The sequence below is a fragment of the Heliangelus exortis genome, chromosome 8 (assembly GCF_036169615.1).
Source record: "Heliangelus exortis chromosome 8, bHelExo1.hap1, whole genome shotgun sequence".
In the NCBI taxonomy this organism is placed as follows: Eukaryota; Metazoa; Chordata; class Aves; order Apodiformes; family Trochilidae; genus Heliangelus; species Heliangelus exortis.
In genome coordinates, this window is record NC_092429.1 from 11,080,018 (window position 1) to 11,103,185 (window position 23,168).

Sequence of the window (23,168 nt, forward strand, 5' to 3'; positions counted from 1 at the left end):
CTCGATTTGCTGAGTTAAAAAATATTTCCATACAGAATGTTTGCAAAAAACATAGCATTGGGCTAGCGCCAACATGTGATGATGGGGTAGAATTATTAAGTGTAGCAGCTAGAACAGCATTAGCCATATTTATTCCAGGAGCAGCAGCTGGAAATGCTTTAAAAAATCTTGCTAAATTAGCGTGCTGGGCTGAAAAGCAAGCTAATACGACTACTAAGATTTTGGAAGAACTTTTAATGGATCAAAAGAGGTTACGACATGCACTGTTGCAAAATAGAGCTGCTATAGATTTTTTGTTACTTGCTCAAGGTCACGGTTGTGAGGACTTTGATGGCATGTGTTGTATGAACCTTTCTGATCATAGTGAGAGCATTCATGCTAGCATACAATATTTGAAACAGCACACACAACAGATACAGCAACAAGTTAGTCCTCTGGATGGTATTATCACTTCTTGGTTTCAGGGTTGGGGATTGACCCCTATGCTTTCCTCATTACTATTGTTAGGGTTAAAAATTGTTGGAATTATACTGTTGATTATTTTTGTTTGTCAGCTCATATTGTCCTGTGTAAAGAAAAGTCTTAGTTGCCTAACTACACAAGTTATGGGTGCACAAAATAAAAACGGGGGAATTGTGGAGGATTGGCTATGTGACAAGGGTCACATAGACATAATGCAGATGGCCAAAGAGGAACTTGGAAATCATCGAACTCAGCTAGTTTGAGTAGCCAAGATCGTCTTGTGAGGCAATGACATAGTATCCTTGAGCCATTGGGTTTTTCCCTAGCTTGCAACAGCAAGATGCTTGTGGTTCGCTGAATATGCAAGATAAGGACCTGAGAAACCAGGAACCAAAGGCGGAGCTGACCTTTAAAAGTATTATCCAATAGAATAGTTAGATTACAGAATATGTATTAGCTTATTAAGGACTGCATAAATATAGTGTGCAATAATCAATAAAGTAGAAGCTTGCTGCTAACTCATATTGAGTGTCCAAGTCTTCCCTCGCTGCGACAGCATGCTTAAGAGTTTCCAGCTGCTTGAAAAACACAATTAAGCTTTAAATGTGTTGGTCTCCTTGATTTCACTGTAGCTACCTTACACACATACACAGGCTATATATTCTACATCATTAAAAATAACTTTCTAAATTCATAATATCTTGCTGCCTTTAGCTATAATCCAAAACCAGAAGTCTATGCTCAGTCTATGCTATTTCTCTGGTTTCTGAGCCCTTTCACCTGTTTTCAAACCTCTCCACAAGGAATGGATGTCTTAGCACTTCTGAATCTGGCTCCTTCCTCTCAGGGGGGAAGAAAATTCTACCCACGTATGGGGTCCTAGAACTTGAGTCCCTGTAAAAATCTTGTGTCTTGGGAGAAATTTTGTTATTTGCTATCCAAAAGAAGCAATTTCCTTTTCTAGTAACACGCCCAGGTGCAGCGAGTGCTAAAAGGCAGCAGAATAAATGATTGTAGGCATGTGCATATGCGTGCAGACTGACCTTCTGGTACACAGCCTAATGAAGATAAGAAACAATCGAGCACCCTGCTACAAATAACTTAAAACCTGGCATGTATGCTTAGTAAAATGTTCAAGTGACTTCAAAGCCCTCTATCAATACAGAAAGGAGCTGCATTTAAATTCTGAGCCTTCAAATCTATTAAGCATTCCCAAGCACGGAAGGACGAGTACCAGGATTTGCTCAACCCCCCTCACCATGGTGTTTTCAGAAGTGAGTTAGCTCTGGCTCGGTCACTCAGCACACAGCCGGCACAGGTCCCTTCCATCAGCTCAGTGAGGTAACACAGAGAGTAAATCTAAACTGGTTTTTTATTGTGTTTGTAAAAACACTGTTTTAACTTGGTGAAATCCAATGCTGTACACCTCTGAGGGGCACCAGCACTGTAAGGATCAGATCATGTTTCTCCCAGTATGTGCAACAGCACTTGGGTCCTGAACACAGGAGAGGGTCAGTGCAGCTTGGTGATGCCTCAGCAGCAGTTCTGGTATCCTGCCTGAGCTTTGTCTTCTGCCTTACAGCCACACACCAACCACAGAGATGGAAGTCCCATGTGCACTGCCATGGCTGTGGTCCAGGCTGGAGGTGTTGGGGTGCAGAGGATGGTTCAGCAAGGGCTGTCCTGGATTACAGAGCTCAGCAGAGGGGAATGGTGAACACACACACACAGACTCGTAAATGGGATCCATTAATCAGGCTCCAACTGCTCCACTTCACTAGACGGGAACTCTTTTATAGACACTGCCTCATTTATTTATTTTTTAAATGCCTAGATTAGTTTAGTGTGAAGCTGTTGAGAGATATAATTTGTCTGAGCAGATGATCTATAGATCATTGAACGAACACTAACCAGGCTCTTGCAGCCCACAGAAGACACCCACTGTGTGCTCTCCTGTGGCTGCAATGCAGGAAAGATGAATCTCTTTCCCTAAAATTTAGCCCCCCACACTCCATCCCCAGTGGTACTGAGGTCAACAAGTTGGCACCCCTGGTAACATGCTCAGCCCTGACTGTGGGCAGAGCAGCAGCCTCTGCTCATGAAAAGCAGCGCCCTCAAATCAGAGGGAAATCAGCAAACGATAACCAACCTGGCATTCAACTGAGGACTGGCATTTCTAACACAAACAGCCTTTGCTGCTTGCATCTGTGAATATATGCATATTTAAAAAATAAATTATCTTTCATTCAGATTAGTTACTAGAATATCTCTTTGCTGAAGCAGATTTGTTCCTATGGTTGTATCTCCCGCTATTCTGGGACTTAGTATTGTCTTCCCACTATTGCTGAAGAGAATGTTCAGCAGCTAATTGCACAGTCAAGTCCTTTCACAGAATTTTCACTTTGACAAGAGTAATTAAAAAAGCTAAACAGCTCGAGAACCAATTGATTAGGTCTGCAGGCAAAGCTCTGTTTGGGTGATCCTGAGATGCACGTGTACAGAACAGCAGGCTTTTCACATAACCCAATTAGGAACACGTTTCTCAGTGTTTACAATTTAGTGTCTGATTTTTGAAAGATCTCCTTTTGGTCCAATTCCTATCATACACTATATTCAAAAAGGCTTTGTGCATATACCATGTTTGCAAGAACCAGGAAAATCAACCTTATAGGACAAATTAAAGAATATTTTCTATTCTTCTCCTATTTTCATGTACTTAACAGTCTCCATTTGCAGACTCTCCTCCCCTCACAGGAAGAGAACTACATGAAACTATTTTGTCACTAAATCTGAAAGATGATGAATAATGACAATCTCTCAATTTTTACCACTTCGTATACCTTCTCCACAGAAAAGACATTTCAAAGAGTAATCCTGTCTGTAGACACATTCTTAGGGATACCCATTTACTTGCCTTAAAAATGCTCCGAGTCCTCCATAACAGGACTTCTAATATTATTACTTTTCAAACTACATAATTGATATTAGAAAGTAAAGGGATCCAAAATTACTACAGATGTACCAAAATAATGAGCTTATGAACAGTAATGAAATGGAAAATTTTGGAAGCCTGAGGTTACACACAAACGTAAGATATGCTCCCTATAATTTTTAATATAGCTAATAATTCTAGCATAAAACGAGAAGTTGAAAGGGTTTTCTTTAATCCACTTCCTTCTCAATAAGTCTTGGTCACTTACTATGTATTTGAAAAATTGTCATGAAATCTGCAAAGTTGAAAGCTAACGGGAACTTGGAGTGACTGTAAATGAGAAATTCCATCCAGGCATCAAGGAAAGCAGTCAAACACCAGACTCCTCCTGCTGCCACCTGATGAGCTGGAGCTCTTCAGAGCCAACAGCTCTGGTCTCTGTATGCATACAGGGTCTCATGTGCAAGATTAGAGCCCAAGTCCAAGAGAGAGGTGACCAATATACACAAATCTTTGAATAAAGCCACAGTACCATCTGTAAGAGCTGGGAACACTTAGGGCTGTTTGCAGCACAGTTTCAAGCAGAGAAAAACATAGAAAAGAAAACTAGAGCCAGCAGTTCGGACTCTCGGGTCCTGCTCTCTACAGCAGCACCCCACACCATTGCTCCAGGGTGAACAGCAGCCCAGGGACCCAAAACCATTTTTTTTTTTTGGTCTGGAAAGCCAAAGGTTGCCTTAATATATATGCATAAATTTATGCCAAATCTTTTGAGGAACATCGAAACAGTGTCTTTTATATAAGTGGATACGCTGAGAGAAGCCATAGGAAGGTTTCACACATTCACAAATGTGATAATTTAAATGACAAATATAACAAATTAAACCAAACTTGTTAGCTAATAGAATATTTAATTGTGTACTATGAATGATCACTTAAAGATTTGGGAATTTAACCACTTATTTTTAGAAGGTGTGAAGCATTCCTGAGCACAAGATTTTTTTTAACATCTCATTGCTGTCCCCCCGCATCTTCTTCAACCTTACCTTGTTTGTAGCTCTATTCAGTAATAGTTTTTACTTGTTTCCTTGATGTCTTAATTTCCTGCAATAATACATCTGCCATCAATAATTAAGCAACACATTTGCTGCTCGCTGAAAGCTGAACAAGTGCTATAAATCAGTTCTGGTACCCTCTGCCAGCACAGATACCATCAGTGATCTGCTAATGTTGGTGTTTCTTTGTGCAGCTGAGACAAACAGAACTTAGGAACACCTGAAGAGCCTCTCAGTAACACCAAGCTCCCTTGTCCCTGCACTGGCATTTTAGGAGCGTGCTTGTCTACATCTTCTATCAAGAAGCAGGATGCCCATCTCTGCTGTAGCTTTTTCCTGGTGAGGGACAGAAAACTGAAATATACTATATTCTTCATATTTACTAATTATTTCTTGCTCTTCTAGGTATTAACTCTGACTTCCTTGCTCCATAGATAGGAGGAGTAGAGCAGAAGATGGCCTGAACATGCATCATTCCCTTCTCAGCACTAAAATGATGACTTGCTGTGGGTTCTTCACTGTATTTTCACCCATTTTCTCTTGCTGCCTGTGATTCAACACAAGATACATGCTACAGGATGGCAGTAAAGCACTGAAGGATCATCTGTAGTCAGGCCCATTACACCCTCTGAAGGTCTATCTTGCTGATTCACATTTGCCCTCAGACAGCGGGCAGGCTGCACTTCTCACTTTTTTGTCTATGAAGACTGATGGGAGATAAGAATGAGCTACAGAAACAACAGCAGTAACAGTTTCCTACAACACTTCCACTCACATGCATATCAGGGGAGAGGAACAATAAAACAAATTTCCATTACCAGAAACAGCATCACCTTTTAATTGGAATGAGGTTTACAGTGCTATCGCTTTAAAGAAAGCTCAGCTGCAGTGTGTGTGAGCCTCTCCAGCCTGGCAGAGCTGTTACATTAGAAAACTCATCAAGTCCAGGTATCCAGCCAAGCCTAGGAAATGTCAGGGTGGCCATTAGGATTCCACATATCTTAATTTGAGAATCTCACCAATTCACTAGAAGGTGCAAAGGCTCAGAATTTTTTTTTTCCCCTAAAGGTCAAAATGTAGAACAGTTCATCATTAAATTTCCCTACAAAACACTCTCATGCAGAAACAAACTGTGTAATGTTCCTCGTTTTAATTCTGTTGACAAAAGATTGTACATATTTTTAAAACGTAACACTTAGCAGCTGTGCTGTCAGTCTGCAGAGTTTGCATATCTAGTTGTGATATTACCATATTCTATTATTCATAACAAGCAACAGACTTCATTGTCGGTCTTGTGAAAAATAATTGCAGTTTGAAGCCAAAGTCTGACTGCAAAAAAGCCCAAAAAACAAAAAAAACAACCCAGCATAATGGCCAGAGTGTCCAAAATTCAGGAACTCATGTAATGGCTTATGCCTTGATTTAAATCAATTCCTTTTAAAGAAAAATTTCTTCTGATCTGCTTCTGAGAATGCTTTCCAATAAGATCATGGTCTTTCTATGGAACCCAGGACAGGAAAAGCTTAGGTGGGCAAATAGTTTTTTCTTATTCAAAACAAACACACAACAAGATAACAATGCTCTTTCAACGTGAAGCATGAGGCATTCCCATCCCATATAATCTTGGGAGTCCTCTCACCAGACAGAAGCCCGTGGGCTGATGCATAGTTATTCATACGAAGAATAACTATTGGAAGGAGGAGTGGGGAAACCTTACACATCTTCCTTTCCACTATTGTTGTTGACATTAGAAGTATTCTACATGTACATTTTTTATATATTTTCCCTTTCATACACAGAAATAGGCTTTAAGACAGGTATTAGTCAGAAGGTTTTAAGAGATCTACAGCATCATTTGGAATTGTCCAAAGCATTTTTAACTGCCAGAAGCCATTTCAAGGCACCTCTCAAGGGCTGCTGGTCAGTGCTGCTCTGGAGAGAATGCACAATCTCTCTTCTGGAGATATCCAACAGGCAGAGACTCCAACCTGCTCAGCTGCAGTGCTCAGTCCAGCAAAGCCACATCAAATTTTTTAGAAATATTTGACAAATGCTGCAGTACAGCAGAGATATGTGGTGCTGCAACAGAGAGGGGCTTTTGTGCATCTCAGCAGCAACCAGCACACACCCACCCAAACTCCCTGCCTTGGAGCAGCAGCTGCCTAGTCAGCAAAGCTCTGGCAGCAATGAAAGTTCAGACACAGACCTCTGAAGGTACATATTGTGTGGTAAAGTCTCAGGACAGAGAACTACCTACAGATGAATACATAACATAGGGGAGATAAGAAAAAGAGAGAACAAGAAAAGGGGGAAAAAAAAAAAAAAAAAGGAGAGAGAAACAAGCAGCCCCACCATCCCCCTCACCCCCCCACTCCCAAAAAACAAAAAAACAAAACCAAAAAACCAACCCCATGATGTGGCTTCAGAAGATAAACCACACATTGTGACAGGCAGCTGAAAGACTCAGTGCACCGATATGACCAAAAAGACAGCAAACCCATGAGGGTTCATGAGGAAACTACATACAGAGGATGCATGTACGTTTTAAAGTTTCATTTTGTGAACACGTTTCTCCTGTGTTCTCCCCACCAGCTCCTTTCAAGGAGAGGTACAAAGTCAGAGGAGGGCAGTGAGGATAAAGGGACAGAAAAATACTTCCACACAGTTCACAAGTTGAAGTCAGATGGAAGAGAATGAATGCCACTTGAGAGGAGGATGAAAAAGGACAAGGTAAAAATATCAGAGTACCAGGAGACCCAAAGAATATGGACTGGGAGCCTGTAAATTCCTGGCTCATAAATGAAGACAAAAAACCTTTCAATTTAAGAAATAATACTGGCAATTCAAAACCTATATGATGAGGGACTACTTTCTGTTTGTATATGAGATTCCAGAAATTCCTCCGGAAATTCAATTCAGTGCTCAACAATTCTTCACGTCAGCAAGTGTTTCTTACTGCCTGACCTGAACTTCCCAGCTGCAGTTTATGAACATTATTTCTTCTACTAGTGCTGGAGAGGGAGGGCTGGCTTTTCCTCAATTATTGTGGCAGTGGGATGCTCGAGATGAGATGTTGTTTCACTGGAAGCCTTATCAATGTGAGCAGAGTAGAAAGACTATCTAATATGTCTTCAAGATGGTGGTACTCATTTCTGCATATCACTGTGATGCCTGTCCCTCTCAAAACAGCATGGCATTGTTGACTCCTGTATGGTTTCTGATCCATTAACACTGCAAGACCTTTTCTATATACTGTCTGTCTAGGCCAGTTGTCTCTCATTCGGTATTTATGCAGCTGATTACGCCTATTTTCAAACATCTACCCACATTTTTCCTTATTGACATGCATCCTTTTCAGACAGTTTCTCCAATTTGTAAAGATTATTTTGAATTCTAATGGTGTCCTCCAACATGCTTGCAGCTCTTCCCAGCTTGTTGTTGCCTGTAAATTTAATAAGCGTGTTCTCTATTCTATCAGAGAGATCATTACTGCAAATGCTGAATGCTACCAAACTGCCAAATACCCACCCTATGAGCAGATGTTTCACAAGAAAAAGTCTCATGAGGGAGCACTGAAAGCTTTACTAAAGATAAATGACATCTACTGCTTCTCCATTCACAAAGCCTGTTATCCTGTCATTAAAAGAAATTAGATTGATCTGACCTTGACAAATCTACGTTGGGCATTATTCCTTTGCCCATGTGGATATAACAATATTTAGAGTTGTTGCAATTAATAATGCTTTACAGAAGCAGTAATAAAAATCCAGGTTCTTACAGTGGTTTCTAAGTTTACATAGGAAATGAGAACTAATATGGGTGGGATGAGAAAACAGTAACCATTTTTTCTTTTTGCATCTTCCTAAAAGATGTAGGTTTTGCTGGCCTTTTTTTGAAGGTTTATATTGGGGCGATTCTGGGATGAATGGACCTTGAGTTTGAAGCAGTCCAGAAGAGATTATAACACAAAATAATTCCTAATTTCTTCTACAATTTGACATAAACCTGGAAAACACCATGTGGTATACTGCATATTAGTCCTTATGTTTTAAGTGGAGTTCTTCACACTCCCCAAAATTACACAGAAAACTTCTTCCACAATTTACTACAGATTAAAGACAGTGCTGAAATTTTAGCTATATTTGCCTCAGAAAAAAATTCTTTATCTGCAACAGAAGGCTGTGTGACTAATTGAAAAGATGTTGAGCAGTGCATAGATGCTGACTGAACAATACCTATTCCCAGGGATTCTGTTTAAACGTGGAAAAAAAAAAAACCACCAAAATCATACTCTGCTTCTAAAGGCACAAAACTCTGCAAGCCATAGGAAAGGAGGAATATCTTTAGCATTTGAGAAACCCACCAAACTTAGCCAGCTACATATGTTAAATGTTTCATGTATTTACCAAGGCAGAATCAAGGCTCAACAGGCACCAAAAAAAGACAAGTACAAGCCCTTGGGGCCTACAATACAACCACAGAGGAACTCCAACAAAGGAAAACTATTTATCCAATTGCCCCAAGAAACAGCCAAATACACCAGGACACGAATTCCATGGTATTGATGCATATTCACTCCCTCTGCTCATGTTACAGGCCATGAGCTGCAGGATCTGGAGGACCCCTCTGCTCTGCACCTCTGGGTCTTTCAAGAGCTGAGGCAAGAGAGCTCTCTGCTACATCGACAACATGAACATACGGGAGATCCAGTCACACACAAGCTCAGACAACATCCTTTACTCACATGCACTTAATGATTCAGTGTGAAATCCCCTTTGAATTAGTCAGCAGCTTATTTTTCTGTGGGTCACTCCCTTCCACAAATGAAGTTACACTTTCTCTTGACTGCTGAAGCACATCTGTGGCAACCTCAAATGTTTTCACTGATATTTTAGACATGAGACCCATGAATAACTCCAAAGCTTGTTTTGCAGGATACAAATGAATTTTTCCACTCTCTTTGTTTTAATTTAAGAGTATCCAAAAACAACTTTTGCATAAAGATCCAAAAAAAAACAAATGTCTGACTCACAAAATACAGCCCCCCAACTTGAACTTTGGCTGAAGACCAAGCAGGGTACATTTCAGCCAAAAATAAACTTGCAAAAAGTTGAAAACAACAGGTAATAACTAAAGAACTTTGTGTAACCTCTGCTAAATTGTGTGTAATAGACTGTTAAAAAATATGCTGGAAGTCTATACACAGCATGTATAAATGACAAGTCAACAGCCAAGACCAATACTTGCTACACCAAAGAGGAGCAAAGGCAACCTTTCCAGGTCTTGGACTACCTTCATTGTTCTCCCAAAAGCCATTTTAAATTCTTCATAGTCAGCATGCCAAGAATGAGAACAAGGTGCCAGGGACAAGGCACCACAGTTCTTCACATGGGAATATGAAAGCATTTTCCTCTTTTCCTCTTTCTTCTATCTTCCTCTGATTCCCCCTGTCAGCATAACCCCCTTATTATGAAATGCCCTGTAAATCAATGTGGTGACTGTATGAGGTAAATTTGCTTCTCTAAGGCTGCATCATGAAGCTACTGGAAGCTTCTGTTGGATGCTAAATAGGCCTAAAATACATACTCATCATCATCATGTAAGTCTTTTAACTGGTTTTGGCATGTCACAAGATTTTCACCACTCATGATTCAGTTCTTCCGATGAATTTTCTGTCTTTTGAATTAAACACTCTGTATGTACAATCTACCTACAGCCTTCTCACTTACAAATTGTGGGGTTTTTTTCAAATACAATTATTAAAATCCTTTCTGAAACCAATGCAAGGCAACTCACACATTTTCCTCAAAAGGAAGAACTTCAGTTTCAAGTTTGAAACCCAAGGAAGCACCACCTCTGCCTTACCTGCTGCCCCACAAGGACAGCATGAGCTTGGTGATGGGCTTACATCTCCCACCCTCACAAGCCACCATCTATCTTTGACAAGAGAGCAAAAATGAACCATCCTGACAGGCAGGCACAGTTGTGCCAAGACTCAAAACAGTTTCTACAAGTAATGATTTTCAGGGGCAAAAGACCTACCTGAATAAAGCCACTGAGTACTTCCTAGCCTCTTTAAAACCTCTTTTTCAAAACAACCTTTAACAGAAGTAACACAACAGTTGCACTAACAGGCGAAGTGAATTTGACTAAAATAAACGCAGAGCAAATATATAGGTGTTCTGCACTCTGATATTTAAGTACAGAGGTTCAAGAGTCATTGTCTTCTCCTCCCTGAGTGGCAATTAACTCACAAGGGCTTTTATCACTCACCTTTGAGGTGAACCAATGAAGTCATCACATCTAGCCAGCGTTTTTAATTTAAAAGATTCAAGAAAAGCAGCAAAGGCAAGCAACAAGGTTCCTTGAGAGGACTCTTTCTTTCAAATTTGCAGTATTAAACAGTGCCAACAGTGATGATTATGGTCCTTTCTAAGAGACCACGACTACTTCCAGAGAACCCAGTGTCACCTCAGGTAAAGTAACCACATGTAGTAGAGACAACCAAGTCCAAAACTCTGCTTGACATGCTGACTTTAACAGATGCACCAGCTGAGAACAGTCATCCTCGATGTCACAAAACTACACTAAAAATGTAGAATTTACATTTGCTTTATGTTTTGACCCAGTAATATCTACATGTCTCAATCTAATTTTACAAAATACATTCCTAGAAGTCACATTGTTAATTATTTGGGGGGAAAAAACAAACCAGCCAACCAACCAAACCTAAAAAATTAGTAATACATGCAGTGAAGGACCATCTAAAAAGCACAGCAGGACTGCAAGTTCATTTCAGCTTGTACTACGTGAAATGGAATTATTTCTGTAATTAGTTCTAAAATCATGTAAGTGTCCCTTACTGTAAAGTTTTAACATTACAATGCATCAGAGAAAGCCCAAGTGTAACTGACACTCAGGGCAAAGTCTAGCATTGCAGGCTACAATACACATATAAATGTAAAACCATCATCCAGTATAAAACATATTTTGGTTCAATTCAGTAACTGTATGTCAGAAAAGTGTGCAAGGTAGAAGATATTTATATTACTTAAAACTTTCAGTAAGCACCTTACAGTGTTTTCACACCAGCAAAATAAATTGGATTCATCTTTGGCACAGACAAAGCACTGATTGTCAAAAGAAGCTAAATACAGCATTCAATTAGAAGTACAACACTGTTTTTCAGCTACAGATACATAAAGAAAGACATCTTACCAGAGAAAAACCATCCATGAACAGATGCTTTTTTTTTTCTCTCCCTTTTTAAAATCAAACATGTTCACCATCAAAATAGATTGACTAACATTTTGAGCAAACAAATTTCATACTCCTCGTTGTTCACAAAAATGAGTTTTATCATCTTATATTACAGTATCATTCTGAAGTACCAATATAATGAACAAATAATCAAAGAAACAAAAAAAGCCTCCCTATTGCCATTTCATTGCTTTTTACAACTGCTCAGCTAAAACAGAGAGCCCCAGACCTTATACTTATCCCCATCTGATATCAATACTACTAGCAGCAAGCAGCAGCATGACAAACCATTTTCCCTGGCACTCTTTTCTGTCTGCAAAGGATGTTACCATCACTACTATCAGAAATTTTAAATATCTTAGAATACTCACAGCACCCTTTGCAAATAGTCACAACAGATTAACATCTGGGAATAAATGCAACTAACTTGCAATTAGATTTGGAAAGTAAAGGGTAAGCTTTAGCAAGACTGCCAGTCAGCTAATAAAACAAAAAGTAGATTACCTGTAAAGAATTATTAAGATGACTGGATGAGCTGGGGTCCAGCAAAAGGCATTTTAATGTACTTATGGGCACCTATTAATGAGCAAAAATTCAAGTCACACTAATGAAATGGGAGTTTGCATGCAGGGAATCAGAGGCCAAAAAGGTGATTCAAAGGTCATTGCAGAGTAGCACATTCCTGGCTCAATGTTATAGCTGAAGTGCCATGGTATGTGGAACAAGATGTGGCCATTTCTCTTTTTGGTCCTGATCCTTTGTCTTTAAAAACATACTGAAAGCTCTAGGAGATTAGTAAAAAACTGATCAGAGAAATCAAGACCAACACATTTTTCTACATAGGGAAAACTTTCAGCTTGTCTAACTCCTACACTCTAACCTGCTTCTTCAGGGAGATTCTATTAAATAGCAAGAGTCTCCAGTCTAGCTGACAGAGATTACAACATGCAGTGTCTGGCCCCCCACCCCCCCAAAAAAAGCATAAATGAATCTTGAAATAAATACAGATTTGTAGAAGTAATGATTACTTGCCATTTTTACATACCACACAAGAGATGAGTAAATTCTCTACCATTTAGTCTTCAAATTGTGATTTGATAGCCTCCTAAAAGCTATGTCCTAGCTCATCCACAGCTGTTAAAAGTAGATGCAGAAATTACTAGCTGAAATTATACAGCCTGTGCTATGCAGGTCAGAGTAGAAAACGACACTGATCTGATTTCTGGCCTTAAAATCTATCAATCTACACTAAAGATAAAATTTTAAGCAGGTGGTTTTACTGCTTTTCTGAATCACCAAGCCAGTGAGCACACTTTCTCTAAAAGAAAGTGTATAAAACATATCAGCAGCCCCTCCGTATACCTTGCTGTGCTGGATAACTTGCATGGACACTTAAACATAGGAACTCCCATATGAAGACAAGAGAATAACTCTGGCCTCTTAGTTGAATCTGAATGAAGCAAAAGGCAAGTGAGACTGCTTAGCCCTGCAGAGCAGCAGCAGGGGGACTAAACAAAGAGCCATGGTGTAGAGACAAAAGTCAGAGCCTACACTGTGGTCTTCATGCAAACCCAGGACACCCCTGATGACTCTTGCTCAGAGTCCAGCTCAGAGCTACCAAGAGCAGAATCCAGAGCAGCCCTGCCTGAAGCTGCTCCACCACTTCTCTGGGCTCAGCAGCCACTGGTTATGGAAGGCTACGGGAGGACACCAGGAAAGGATCACTTGATATTTATGCTATTCTTACATCCTTCAGTAAATCTGGGGCTTGGCGGACCTCTGACCCAGCACCTGATGTTGATTGATGAGTGACGTTAGCTTTAAGAACAAACAGAAAAGAAAAGAAATGACAATGACAAATCATGTCACCTGTTGTAGGTAGTCAACCAAACCAATTCACATGACTCCTGCAAGTGCTGGAGCTAAAAGGGAACTGGCTATAAATGCAGAAAAAGATCTCCTGTCTACTCTACACATGGTTTTTGTTCTCACAGTATCCTTCATATCCTAATATCTGCAACACTCAGTTACAAGCAGGAAGCACTGAGATATTTAAAGGCAAAGTGTGGAATCCATTTATACCTAAATATATATATGATGAGTACGGACAACAAAAATAAGGTTGCACGTAACTGTGGTTAATATTTCAACCTGTCCCCTTAATGATGCAACCCCAGTGTCTCATGTACATGGGCTTTCCTAAACAGTATTTTACATGTTCTTTTCAATAATGGAATTTGTCGAGCTAGTTGAGGTGGAATTGCAGAAAATTAGTATTTACCTGTGCTGCAATACCTAGATCCAATCATACCACTTACACATAATCACTATGTGAGGTGTCTGGAGGACAGGCATATAAACAAAGAAACCTGCAAGCAGAAATAGATGCAAGGCAGCAGTGGAGAAGCTCCAGGTCCAGCTTTTGGGATGGGACACCACTGCTCAATTCTGCAAAGCAGCTGTTTTCCAGACTTACACAACAGCTAATCTGTCTGGCAAGGTGGCCCAGAGCAGCTGCTTTAGAGCTGGGCTGCAGCTGAGGCATCTCTTGGGTTATGAGGCAAAGGCAGCAGTGATGCACTGGGGAGTCAAAACCTGCCATGCTGCTACCAGGTCCCAGGAATGCAAAAGTAATGGCAGACAACAGGGTGAGGGCTTAAGAGGAACCAAAAGCCTTAACAAATGTTCCAGAGCTCTTCTGTCCAAAACCTCTGGATGGCCCTTCAGGTGTAACGCAAAATCCCTGGGGCAAACCAGCACTCACCTGGGATCACCAGTTTAGAAAGGCCATCAGAATCACAGAATGTTAGGGATTGGAAGGGACCTCAAAATTTGGAGTCCAACCCCTCCCCCCACCCACCAGAGAAGGATCACCCAGTGTAGGTCACACAGAAACACAACCAGGTGGGTTTTGAATGTCTCCAGAGAAGAAGAATCCACAACCACACCGGGCAGCCTGTTCCAGTGTTCTGTCACCCTCACAGTGAAAAAGCTTTTTCTTATGTTTACACAGAGCCTCCAATGCTCCAACGTGTTGCTGTTACCCCTTGTTTTATCACTAGAACCCTTCCTCTCCCCAGCTTTCACATGTATCAACATTTCACCTTCCTATTTTCTTTTTTAATGTGTCTCCTTAATCCAATTATCAACCAAGAAAACTGACTAATTATAAAAATAACATTCTGCATGACATGCATGCCTTTTGGATTTAAAGCAACTGCCTCTTATAAAGGGCAGGGCAGCCTTGAGAGACTTGAGACTTAGGGTTCTTGCTCACCAGAGGTGGTGAGAGCCAGAGACCTGCCCTCACCAGTACCCCTCACTGCTGCAACCTTTCCCTACCCCTCAAACAAAAGCCAAATCTTTAGAAATCAAAAGGTGCAAATTGTTTACCACAGATGACTTCACAGGTAGCTGGCCCAATACGGTGTTTGTTCTTTCCTTCTACAAGGTCACTTTTGAAGTGGTTTTCTTCCTTAAGCCCTTTGAAACTTGGAGCAAGACAAACCAAGATATATTTGAGATACACAAGACTTTGGATGGGTCACCTATTCTCTTCCTTTAGCAAAAGGAAGATGTGCCCAGGCCTTTTAAAACAAAGTCTAATTTTAAACAAATTAAAATCCAACAACAAAACACATGATTATTTCTGATGTCAGTATTGATTTTTTTCCAGTTTTCTCCACATTTTTGTTTTGAGAGGGGATATTTGTTGTGTGGTTTTATGTTGTGTTTGTTTAGGTTTTGTTGTTGTTTTTTATTTTATTTTATAAGAGTAAATTACATATTTCCAAAGTCTGGAAAAGAGCATCTTTTAGTTGACTATTGAACTGAACATTAAATGAAATCTGCAAAGCCATTTTTCCCATGCACAATCAGAGGCTGACAGACAGGGAAGTACAGAGTGCATTTAAAAAAAAAAAACCCACACATAAGCAAGCTGAGGGAGGAAGTGTAAAACAGCCATCCTGAATCAGCGCAGAGCTGCTGTAATGGAATTAGGGTCACCCTGACAGAAACACAGTCAGATCACAGAGAAAATTTAATAATTTCTTACTGCAGTCTGTAAAAGCCAGGGAGGATTTGAAAGTGCTTTCTGCCAAATTAGCACTTTTGTATCCACTGTTCACAGTCATGTGGCCTTCCTGCTCACCTTCTCCTCCCAGCACCCCCCAGAGCAGCTAAGAAGCCACCAATCTGTCCTGCTGTCAGAGGGACACCTTGAGCCCCTCTTTTCCTGACACATCACCACAGAGTTAACCTCTGGATGTCCCTTCAGTTCGTCAGAGCTGAGGTTATTCACAGCTCCCATGAACTCAATTCCAGGAGAGGCATCACGGTGCACGCCTGGTGCTAATTCCGCCAGGCGACACATATTCAATCTGTTCATCTCAGGCGTTAACATTGAGCTATCTGCCAGCTGCCTAATTGTCAGGAAGCTACAGCAGGGAGGCAGAAATGTGTTGCAACAACAGCAGCTCTGAAGCAAAGCGCAGGAGGGGAGGGCAGGGAAGCCCCAGTTTTGGGTGCTCCCTGAGCACCCGGCCATGAGCCACATGGCAGCCTCCTGCCAGGGATTCAGAACAGCCCATCACATCCTGCCTTCCCTGCCCTTGATCTTCACTGTTCCAATAATGCATGATTTTGGGGACTGACTCCAGGAACTGAAACAAAGGGATAACCTTGCTTCCACTATCAAGCTGCTTTTACTAAGGGAAACGTAGGAGCGCTTTGCAGATATGGAGCTTACCCATCCCTCCACTGCCTCCAAGGCTCCCCTTGCCCTTCACTGCTTTCCTGAGCCAGAACTCCCCACTGCTATCTTCGCTATCATATCTCACCTGTCTGCATCACTGATGGCAGGGCATGAAATATTCAGCCTTTGGGGATGATTTTCTGCCCCTGCAGAAGCACAGAGTGGGCCCTTTCACACAGCTCTCTGCCACTGAGAGATTGTGACAAGATCAGTAGACTAAGATTATAGCAAAGTTCTAAATTGCTAAAATACACAAAGCAACACTTTCCCTCCTAGGAAACCTTCGACTAATCCATGGTGGCTGTGGCAGCTAATGGGTTATTGTCCTCCACATCTGCCTTCCAGATTAGGAAAAAGTAATTCAGAGTCAGTCTGTGCCACAGAAAAGGAGCACATACACATGCTTCTCAACACAGAAGCATTCCACATCTGAGACACCAATATTTGGATCTGGGCCTGTGAAGCAGAGCCAATTTTTGCTAAATTTAAGTATGTAGAAGTATTCCACAAAATTAGCAAACCATGTCTAGTGCCAGTTATCCTTAGGTCAAGAATTGTCCCAGGACATCTCAAGCTCTGTCCTCTTTTTGCCACATACCTGATGAAGTGATGCTTCACTCCTTCCCAGGGGCCAGGACAAAAGGTAATAAACCTCGGGAATTTTTATACTCCTCAGAATATTAACATATACTTTTCTCTGTCAGACTCAAAAATGGGCTTTGATGTGTAGACAATAAAGCGATATAAATAAACTTCCAGCAGCCAGGAAAGAAAGCTGAGGAAGGTGTCAGCTGCTGCCCCCAGTTTACCTGGGCAGCTGGCACTCATACAGACTACACACTAAGTATAGACATCATCCCTAGTGATGACAAAAACAGTGATTTTATATTTCTTCACATCCCCCCTTCACTCTTTTCTCCAGCTTGTCTAAATTAACTCCTTCCTGTTCAGTCAAGGACATTAAGGACCCCCAGTCCATTTTTTCCATTCAGCCTGGCTACTACTGATATTTACCAAGCTCTCCTTTAACTTTCACAAAATTACATCTTAATTATGAGCCTGGTGACAAAATCTGGAGTGAGAAGCAGATGGGCAGTGGCAGCTCAGGAAGTGCACTGCAGTCACTGCTCTGACTCAGGTGTCCCAGGAGCCCTGGGCTTTTTCAAAGACACAACTGCACAACCACAGCAAACATGAGAATGTGTGGACACTCAAAAAAACTGCTTACTGGTAAAAAAAGGGGAGGGCGATGCACAAATACCTAGATGTAACCAAGCAAACACACATGTGCGTAATTTATAAAAAACAGGACTGCAAAGAACCCACAAGGTTCCTTCATTCAGTATAATTCATTTGATGGGAATTCCATCTTTAATGTATTTCATTAGTCTACTACCAGCCAAGTTTCTCCTCTTCTCTGTCCACAATGGCTTTTTGTGCACAGCTTTCTCCCTAGCCTGGATGGGGCTGATCAAAACCAGTCACAGCAATGCTGTAATACCACCAGTGTAACAGGCACAGACACAACACCTTGAAGTACGACCACAAGGAAATGTGCTGAAATTCAGGTGCAGGAGAGCTATACCAGAAAGAAAAAACCTGCACCCTTCCCTCAACAGCTCTCAGTCACCTGCTGACTCAGGAGAAATGTCTCAGTGCTACTCAAGTTATAAGAGCTGGTAAAACAACAAGGAAAATAAAAGTAACGGGGATTACTGTGACCCCAATACTTCTCTCTGCTCCCAATTTCCTTTACTCATCTGCACATGTTAGAAATCAAATTGTCAGGTTTTGATCTTGCAGCTACTACAGAAGCTCTTCCAGTGCTTGAATAAATTTTTTCAGCCTTCTCAGTTATACTTGTGCCCCTTCACACACACAGTTTATCTGCATTGTGCACACTGGAAAACAAGAGATTTAGGAGGGTTATCCCTTAGTCCTCAATGTTTCCAGTGCAAACCAAGAAGTTTTAATATTTGTTGAAAGAAATTTTGCAAGTTATTCAAGCTTTCCAAAACTGAATGTTACTTACTGTCTGCTCCTGCTGAAGGCAGCATCAAGCAGCAAAGGATGGCTGCTGGCACAGTGAGTAGTGGGATGCAGAAATTAGGCACCATATTCCAAAGTAGAGCACGTCCCCTTCAGTGTGAGGCAAGCGGTCAGTACATCCAGTGTTACAAACACAGAATTACTCCTGCAAACCAAGAGAAGAAAGGGAGAACAATCAAATATGACACACAGACTGACTGTTGATCTGCTAATCTATATTGTAAAGACTCATGTCTTTACAGATATCTTTAAAATTAAATATAACTATCTTCCCTGCTTGAGCAGTGTAACTCCACATTGATGTCCCCAGATCCAATAAGCTGTTTTCAAGGGCCAAGAGGCATAAGCACACACCCATCTCCACACTTATTTTCATGTCCAGTCTCCACTGTGGGCTATTTATACATCCTTTAGTTTTTATTCACAACAGATACGTGCATGCTACAATACAAGAAACTGTCTTAAGCTCATGTAACTCTTCCTTACACATCTGTCTGAGAAAGACACACTTGATTGCACGTGCAGGGCACTTTGCAGTCCACTACATGTTAAGCGTATCTTGGTTCATCTGGCTGGGCTGGTGTACACAAGACAAGTCTCAATGATTCCAAGCAGAAGAAAGAAAAGCTGAACTGAATCAGCTGTCAGTTCACAGGGCTACCAGAGTCCGAATAGGAGTTTGTTAAGAAAAGTGTCTATGAAGAGAAGCTGTACCTAAAGAAAACACCTAAGCTTCAACCTCCCAAAAATGGAGTTTCTAAACTGTTTAGTCTATCTAAAAGGACAAAGGATTGGCTACTCCTTCTCTAAAACAAAGAGAAAATTATTTGGAAATTGACTTAACTTGGGTTTAGTTTCTATATTTGCTTGGATATAGAAATAGTGAAAATTCCTTGAAACCAAGTAAAAAAGAGGCAGGTATTTAAAAATAGCACAATTTCTGTATATCATCCCTTCTTTATCTTCTCATGAGAATACTTTCATTTTACTGCCACTTGAAAGTCTGAGGTCTGCCTGCTAAGACAGATTTTAAAGGAACTAGCAAGCCCTGTTCCCTCCAAGTGACAATGTTCAGCAGGGACAGGGGCTCACTCTCTCACTGCTGGGCATTTCAACACAAGCTTGAGTCATTCATAAATTGATGAGATTCTCCTTTACTAATCTCCAAGAGCTACTGAAAGTTGGCAACAGAGCATTAATAGGGAAGAAATCTCATGCTGGCAGATGCCAGCCCAAATAGACCATCTGAGTATCCTTGGAGCAAACTATCTGCTCCAAGATACACAGGCTGCATGTGGCATGACCCCACCACTCTATTCATGTAGGCAGACATTTCAAGGACATGTTTAAGATTGCTCCAACAAAGGTATTTGGGGTTTTGGATGAGGAAGTGTCTGTCTTTTTTGGGTAGTGGTGGTTTTTTTGAAAACAACTGAGCTTTTGATGGAAACAAATATCACATGTTATGAACATGTTTACTTCTGCAAAAACACCATGCTCAAAGAATGCTAGCAATGACAGTGCTGAGGGAAATCCACAAGAAATCTCCAGAGAACCTACCTAGGCAAATATTTACATTGTATCATACTAACAAGCAGTGGATCACGATTCTTCTCCATTCTGAGACTGTATTTGCATAGTATATCTTTTCACACATTATATCACACAACACAGAGAAATCTTTATTTATGCAATGTCTTCTACAGCAAAGACATCTGAAAATACTTTACGAAATAACCTAGATCTAACCTAGATGCAGAGAGAATACTGATCATCTCATCCTGCTTTTATTATCTCAATGAGAAAGCATAAATCCCAGTAAGCTCAGCAGCAACATTCTGAATAGTGTAAAAGAGGCTCTTCATACCAGCCGCACACTCTGTGCTCTTTGTAGCTCTCCAGCCTCCATATCCTCATTCATCTCTCACCAAAGAATTACTAAAAGCACCATTAACACGTCTTACACTGCAGAGACAGATACAGATAGATGTGTCTTTATAGCTGCATAAGCTCTATTCCAATGGGAAACTCTGTTCAGTCCCCAAGCAGTTTGCCCGGTGTTAACCAGCCCTCCAGATACGGCCCACACGGGAATGGGAAGAAGTGCCTGGATTAAGAGTGAAGATTATGTCTCTAGGATTCCGCATTTACGATGCTAATTTGTGCAGCCTGGAGAAGCAAACTCATGAAGCACACTCTAAGCAGCACTGCATCTGGCTCAACAGCAGTCAGAATCTTAAGAGGCTACTCTTCTGGGGAGGAAGGACTCACCAAGGGTTCAAATTACTGTGTCAAAACTAATGATGTGTGTCAAACTCTCTTGGATTAGGACAGAGAACAAGCTTTACAGGTGGTGCTGAAAACATCTTAGGTATGTATCAGACCAGGCTGGGGATGAATAGCTTCCAGAGAGCTTTCCCTCTTTCGTTCATTTCCATTAACAACAAAAGTGCCTGATCTAATGGCATACCTTGAGCGCAGATTGCTCAGAAGCCATGTGAATGGCACCTCCACAACCCTCATTCAGAAGCAACTCTCAAGAACACAAAAACCTCAGCTAAAGAATAGATCTGTCTCTCAATTTCTCTCTTCTTTCCGCAAATGTGATCAAGCTTCTCTCCAGTTTCAAGCTTGACAGATTTATAACTTTCCTCTCAAGCCCATGAGATACATGCAACATGCATCATGCAAAACTGATGAATTGTCAGTTACCCTACCAGATGCTTTATAGACTTGATCTTTCTGCAACTGTTTAGTGCTCTGTAATAATTTACCATCTGGTAGGAAAGCCTGATTTTCTTACACAAGACTGCTGTCTGTCCCCCCAAAGTTAATAGAGTACCTTTGGCCCTTAACTTTGCTGTTTCCGCTTGCTATGGAAAAGTTTTCTGCATTCAATATTTAAAGCCCTTTAAATTGGAATGTTTTAAAATTTCATAAATCTCAGTAGCTGTCATTCTCTTTTGAAATTGAAAACATGATAAATCCTCTCCCACTGGTTCAACTCTCCCATTTTAGAAGTAAGGTTCTCTCCCACAACAAGTTGACAACCCAATATTCTAAGTAAGGTGACAGTGTTAGCTGAAGCTCTATTAACCCTTAGATGGACAGCATTACTCTGAATAGTTTTGAACAGCCATCCTGAACCAATGCTAAAGGCTACCTTTCCTGGAGCAGAAAAGGTACCTATAATCCAACTAATATTGGTAGATTTTGGTAATGAGCTAAACAGATGCAGAGTCAGTAATGCTTTGGAACAAGAGCAATCAATTAACTAATGCTCTTAAGACTCTTAGTGTTTCTTTCACCCCAAAAACCTCATGCCTCTTCAGGCTGTTCTTTCTTGCATCTGGAATTATCTCCTGTGCACCAGATTACCTCAAGTCTCTTCATGTGAAGCCTTTCTTTAATCTCACTGTTTTGGCTAACATCTCACAACACATATTGCATTTGGGAGCCCAGATGCTCTAGAAGGAGGTTTTTCAAAATTACATGTGCATTCTCCTTGCTACTTCTGCATCTGGTCCTAGCAATATGTAGACCAGCAACTGTAGACCATGGAACCCAAAAGAAGGCTGAGGACTAAGCATTCCAGATGGCTTGTAAAAACAGCTTTCATTTTAGCAAGCTAACTCCTGCCTCTAGTCCAAACAAAATGTTAGAACTACCTAGTTTGGCAGAAAACTAGAAAGGAAAGAAAAACAAAACAAAACAAAACAAAAAGCAAACTTCATTTAAATATAGCTGATTTTGCCATGGGGCAGGTGGATGGCAAAGAGGTGGTTCTGAGAACATTTTTTTAAATGTAAATGATTTGATTCTTTCAGGCAGGAAGAAAAAGCTGGACTCACTTAAAACAGAGCCAAGAATACCAACAGCTGAAATGGTGCTAGGAAATTCTGGCAATGAGTATGTCCCAAAGGAGACAGCAAAGAGATTAGAAAAAGCAGTCAACTTTAAAGAGTCAAGAGGAATTTCAAACCAGCACTGAACTGCTCATGTTCTTTATGAACTCCTTGGGAAGCTAAACTAAACTGAAGCAAGTGTCAGGTGGGTCACTAGCCATGAAGCATCCCCTAAGTAAGCCTGCCCAGACTTCCAAACCAGAGACAAAAATACTGCACTAAAAATGTTTTTTAAGTTTAAACTACTTTGCAGCTCAAAGCATCTAACAAGTCAGCACAAAAATGTTCCCTCCAGGAACCCCTGTAAGTCCACAGAACTGCCAGGTCAGTGGAGTGTGTGACTACTGACACAGAGTTTGCTGTTAAACATGGTTAAGAGACTGGAAACTTACAGGGCTGAAAGGTAAGCCCAAGACATAAGCTATGTCCTCATCTGACCTGGAGACATAATGGTGTCTTTTCATAAAAGAACCTGAAACAATTGTGTTTGCTTTTCAAGATGGAAACTTCTTAAGAGTTCTCAATGTGAGCTCGCAGATGCAGGTCAGAAGATGCCGATGGGACACCACCCAGATGATAGTGAAGAAGGGGCTAAAACTGCATCAGTTTCTCCCAACTCACTTGTAACACAAAATAAAACCCAAGTTTCCTTGTGCATACCTACCCACAATTTCTGTGTTCTACACAAATATCCTGAAGGGGAAGCAGTGCCCCAAGGGACTCGATCACCACAGTGCTTTGGGTTGTCA

The 23,168-nt window shown here is 40.9% G+C and overlaps 1 protein-coding gene across 8 annotated transcripts in view; it reads right to left on the reverse strand.

The window, feature by feature from the left end:
* Window positions 1-23,168, reverse strand: part of PTPRF (protein tyrosine phosphatase receptor type F) — a 382,202-nt gene that overhangs the window by 231,859 nt on the left and 127,175 nt on the right. For all 8 annotated transcript variants that reach the window (XM_071750326.1, XM_071750332.1, XM_071750329.1 and 5 more), the window contains one exon: window positions 18,498-18,659. In XM_071750326.1, coding sequence (XP_071606427.1) covers window positions 18,498-18,582 — 85 coding nt within the window. In that variant the 5' untranslated portion in view covers window positions 18,583-18,659. The remainder of the gene's footprint in view (window positions 1-18,497; window positions 18,660-23,168) is intronic.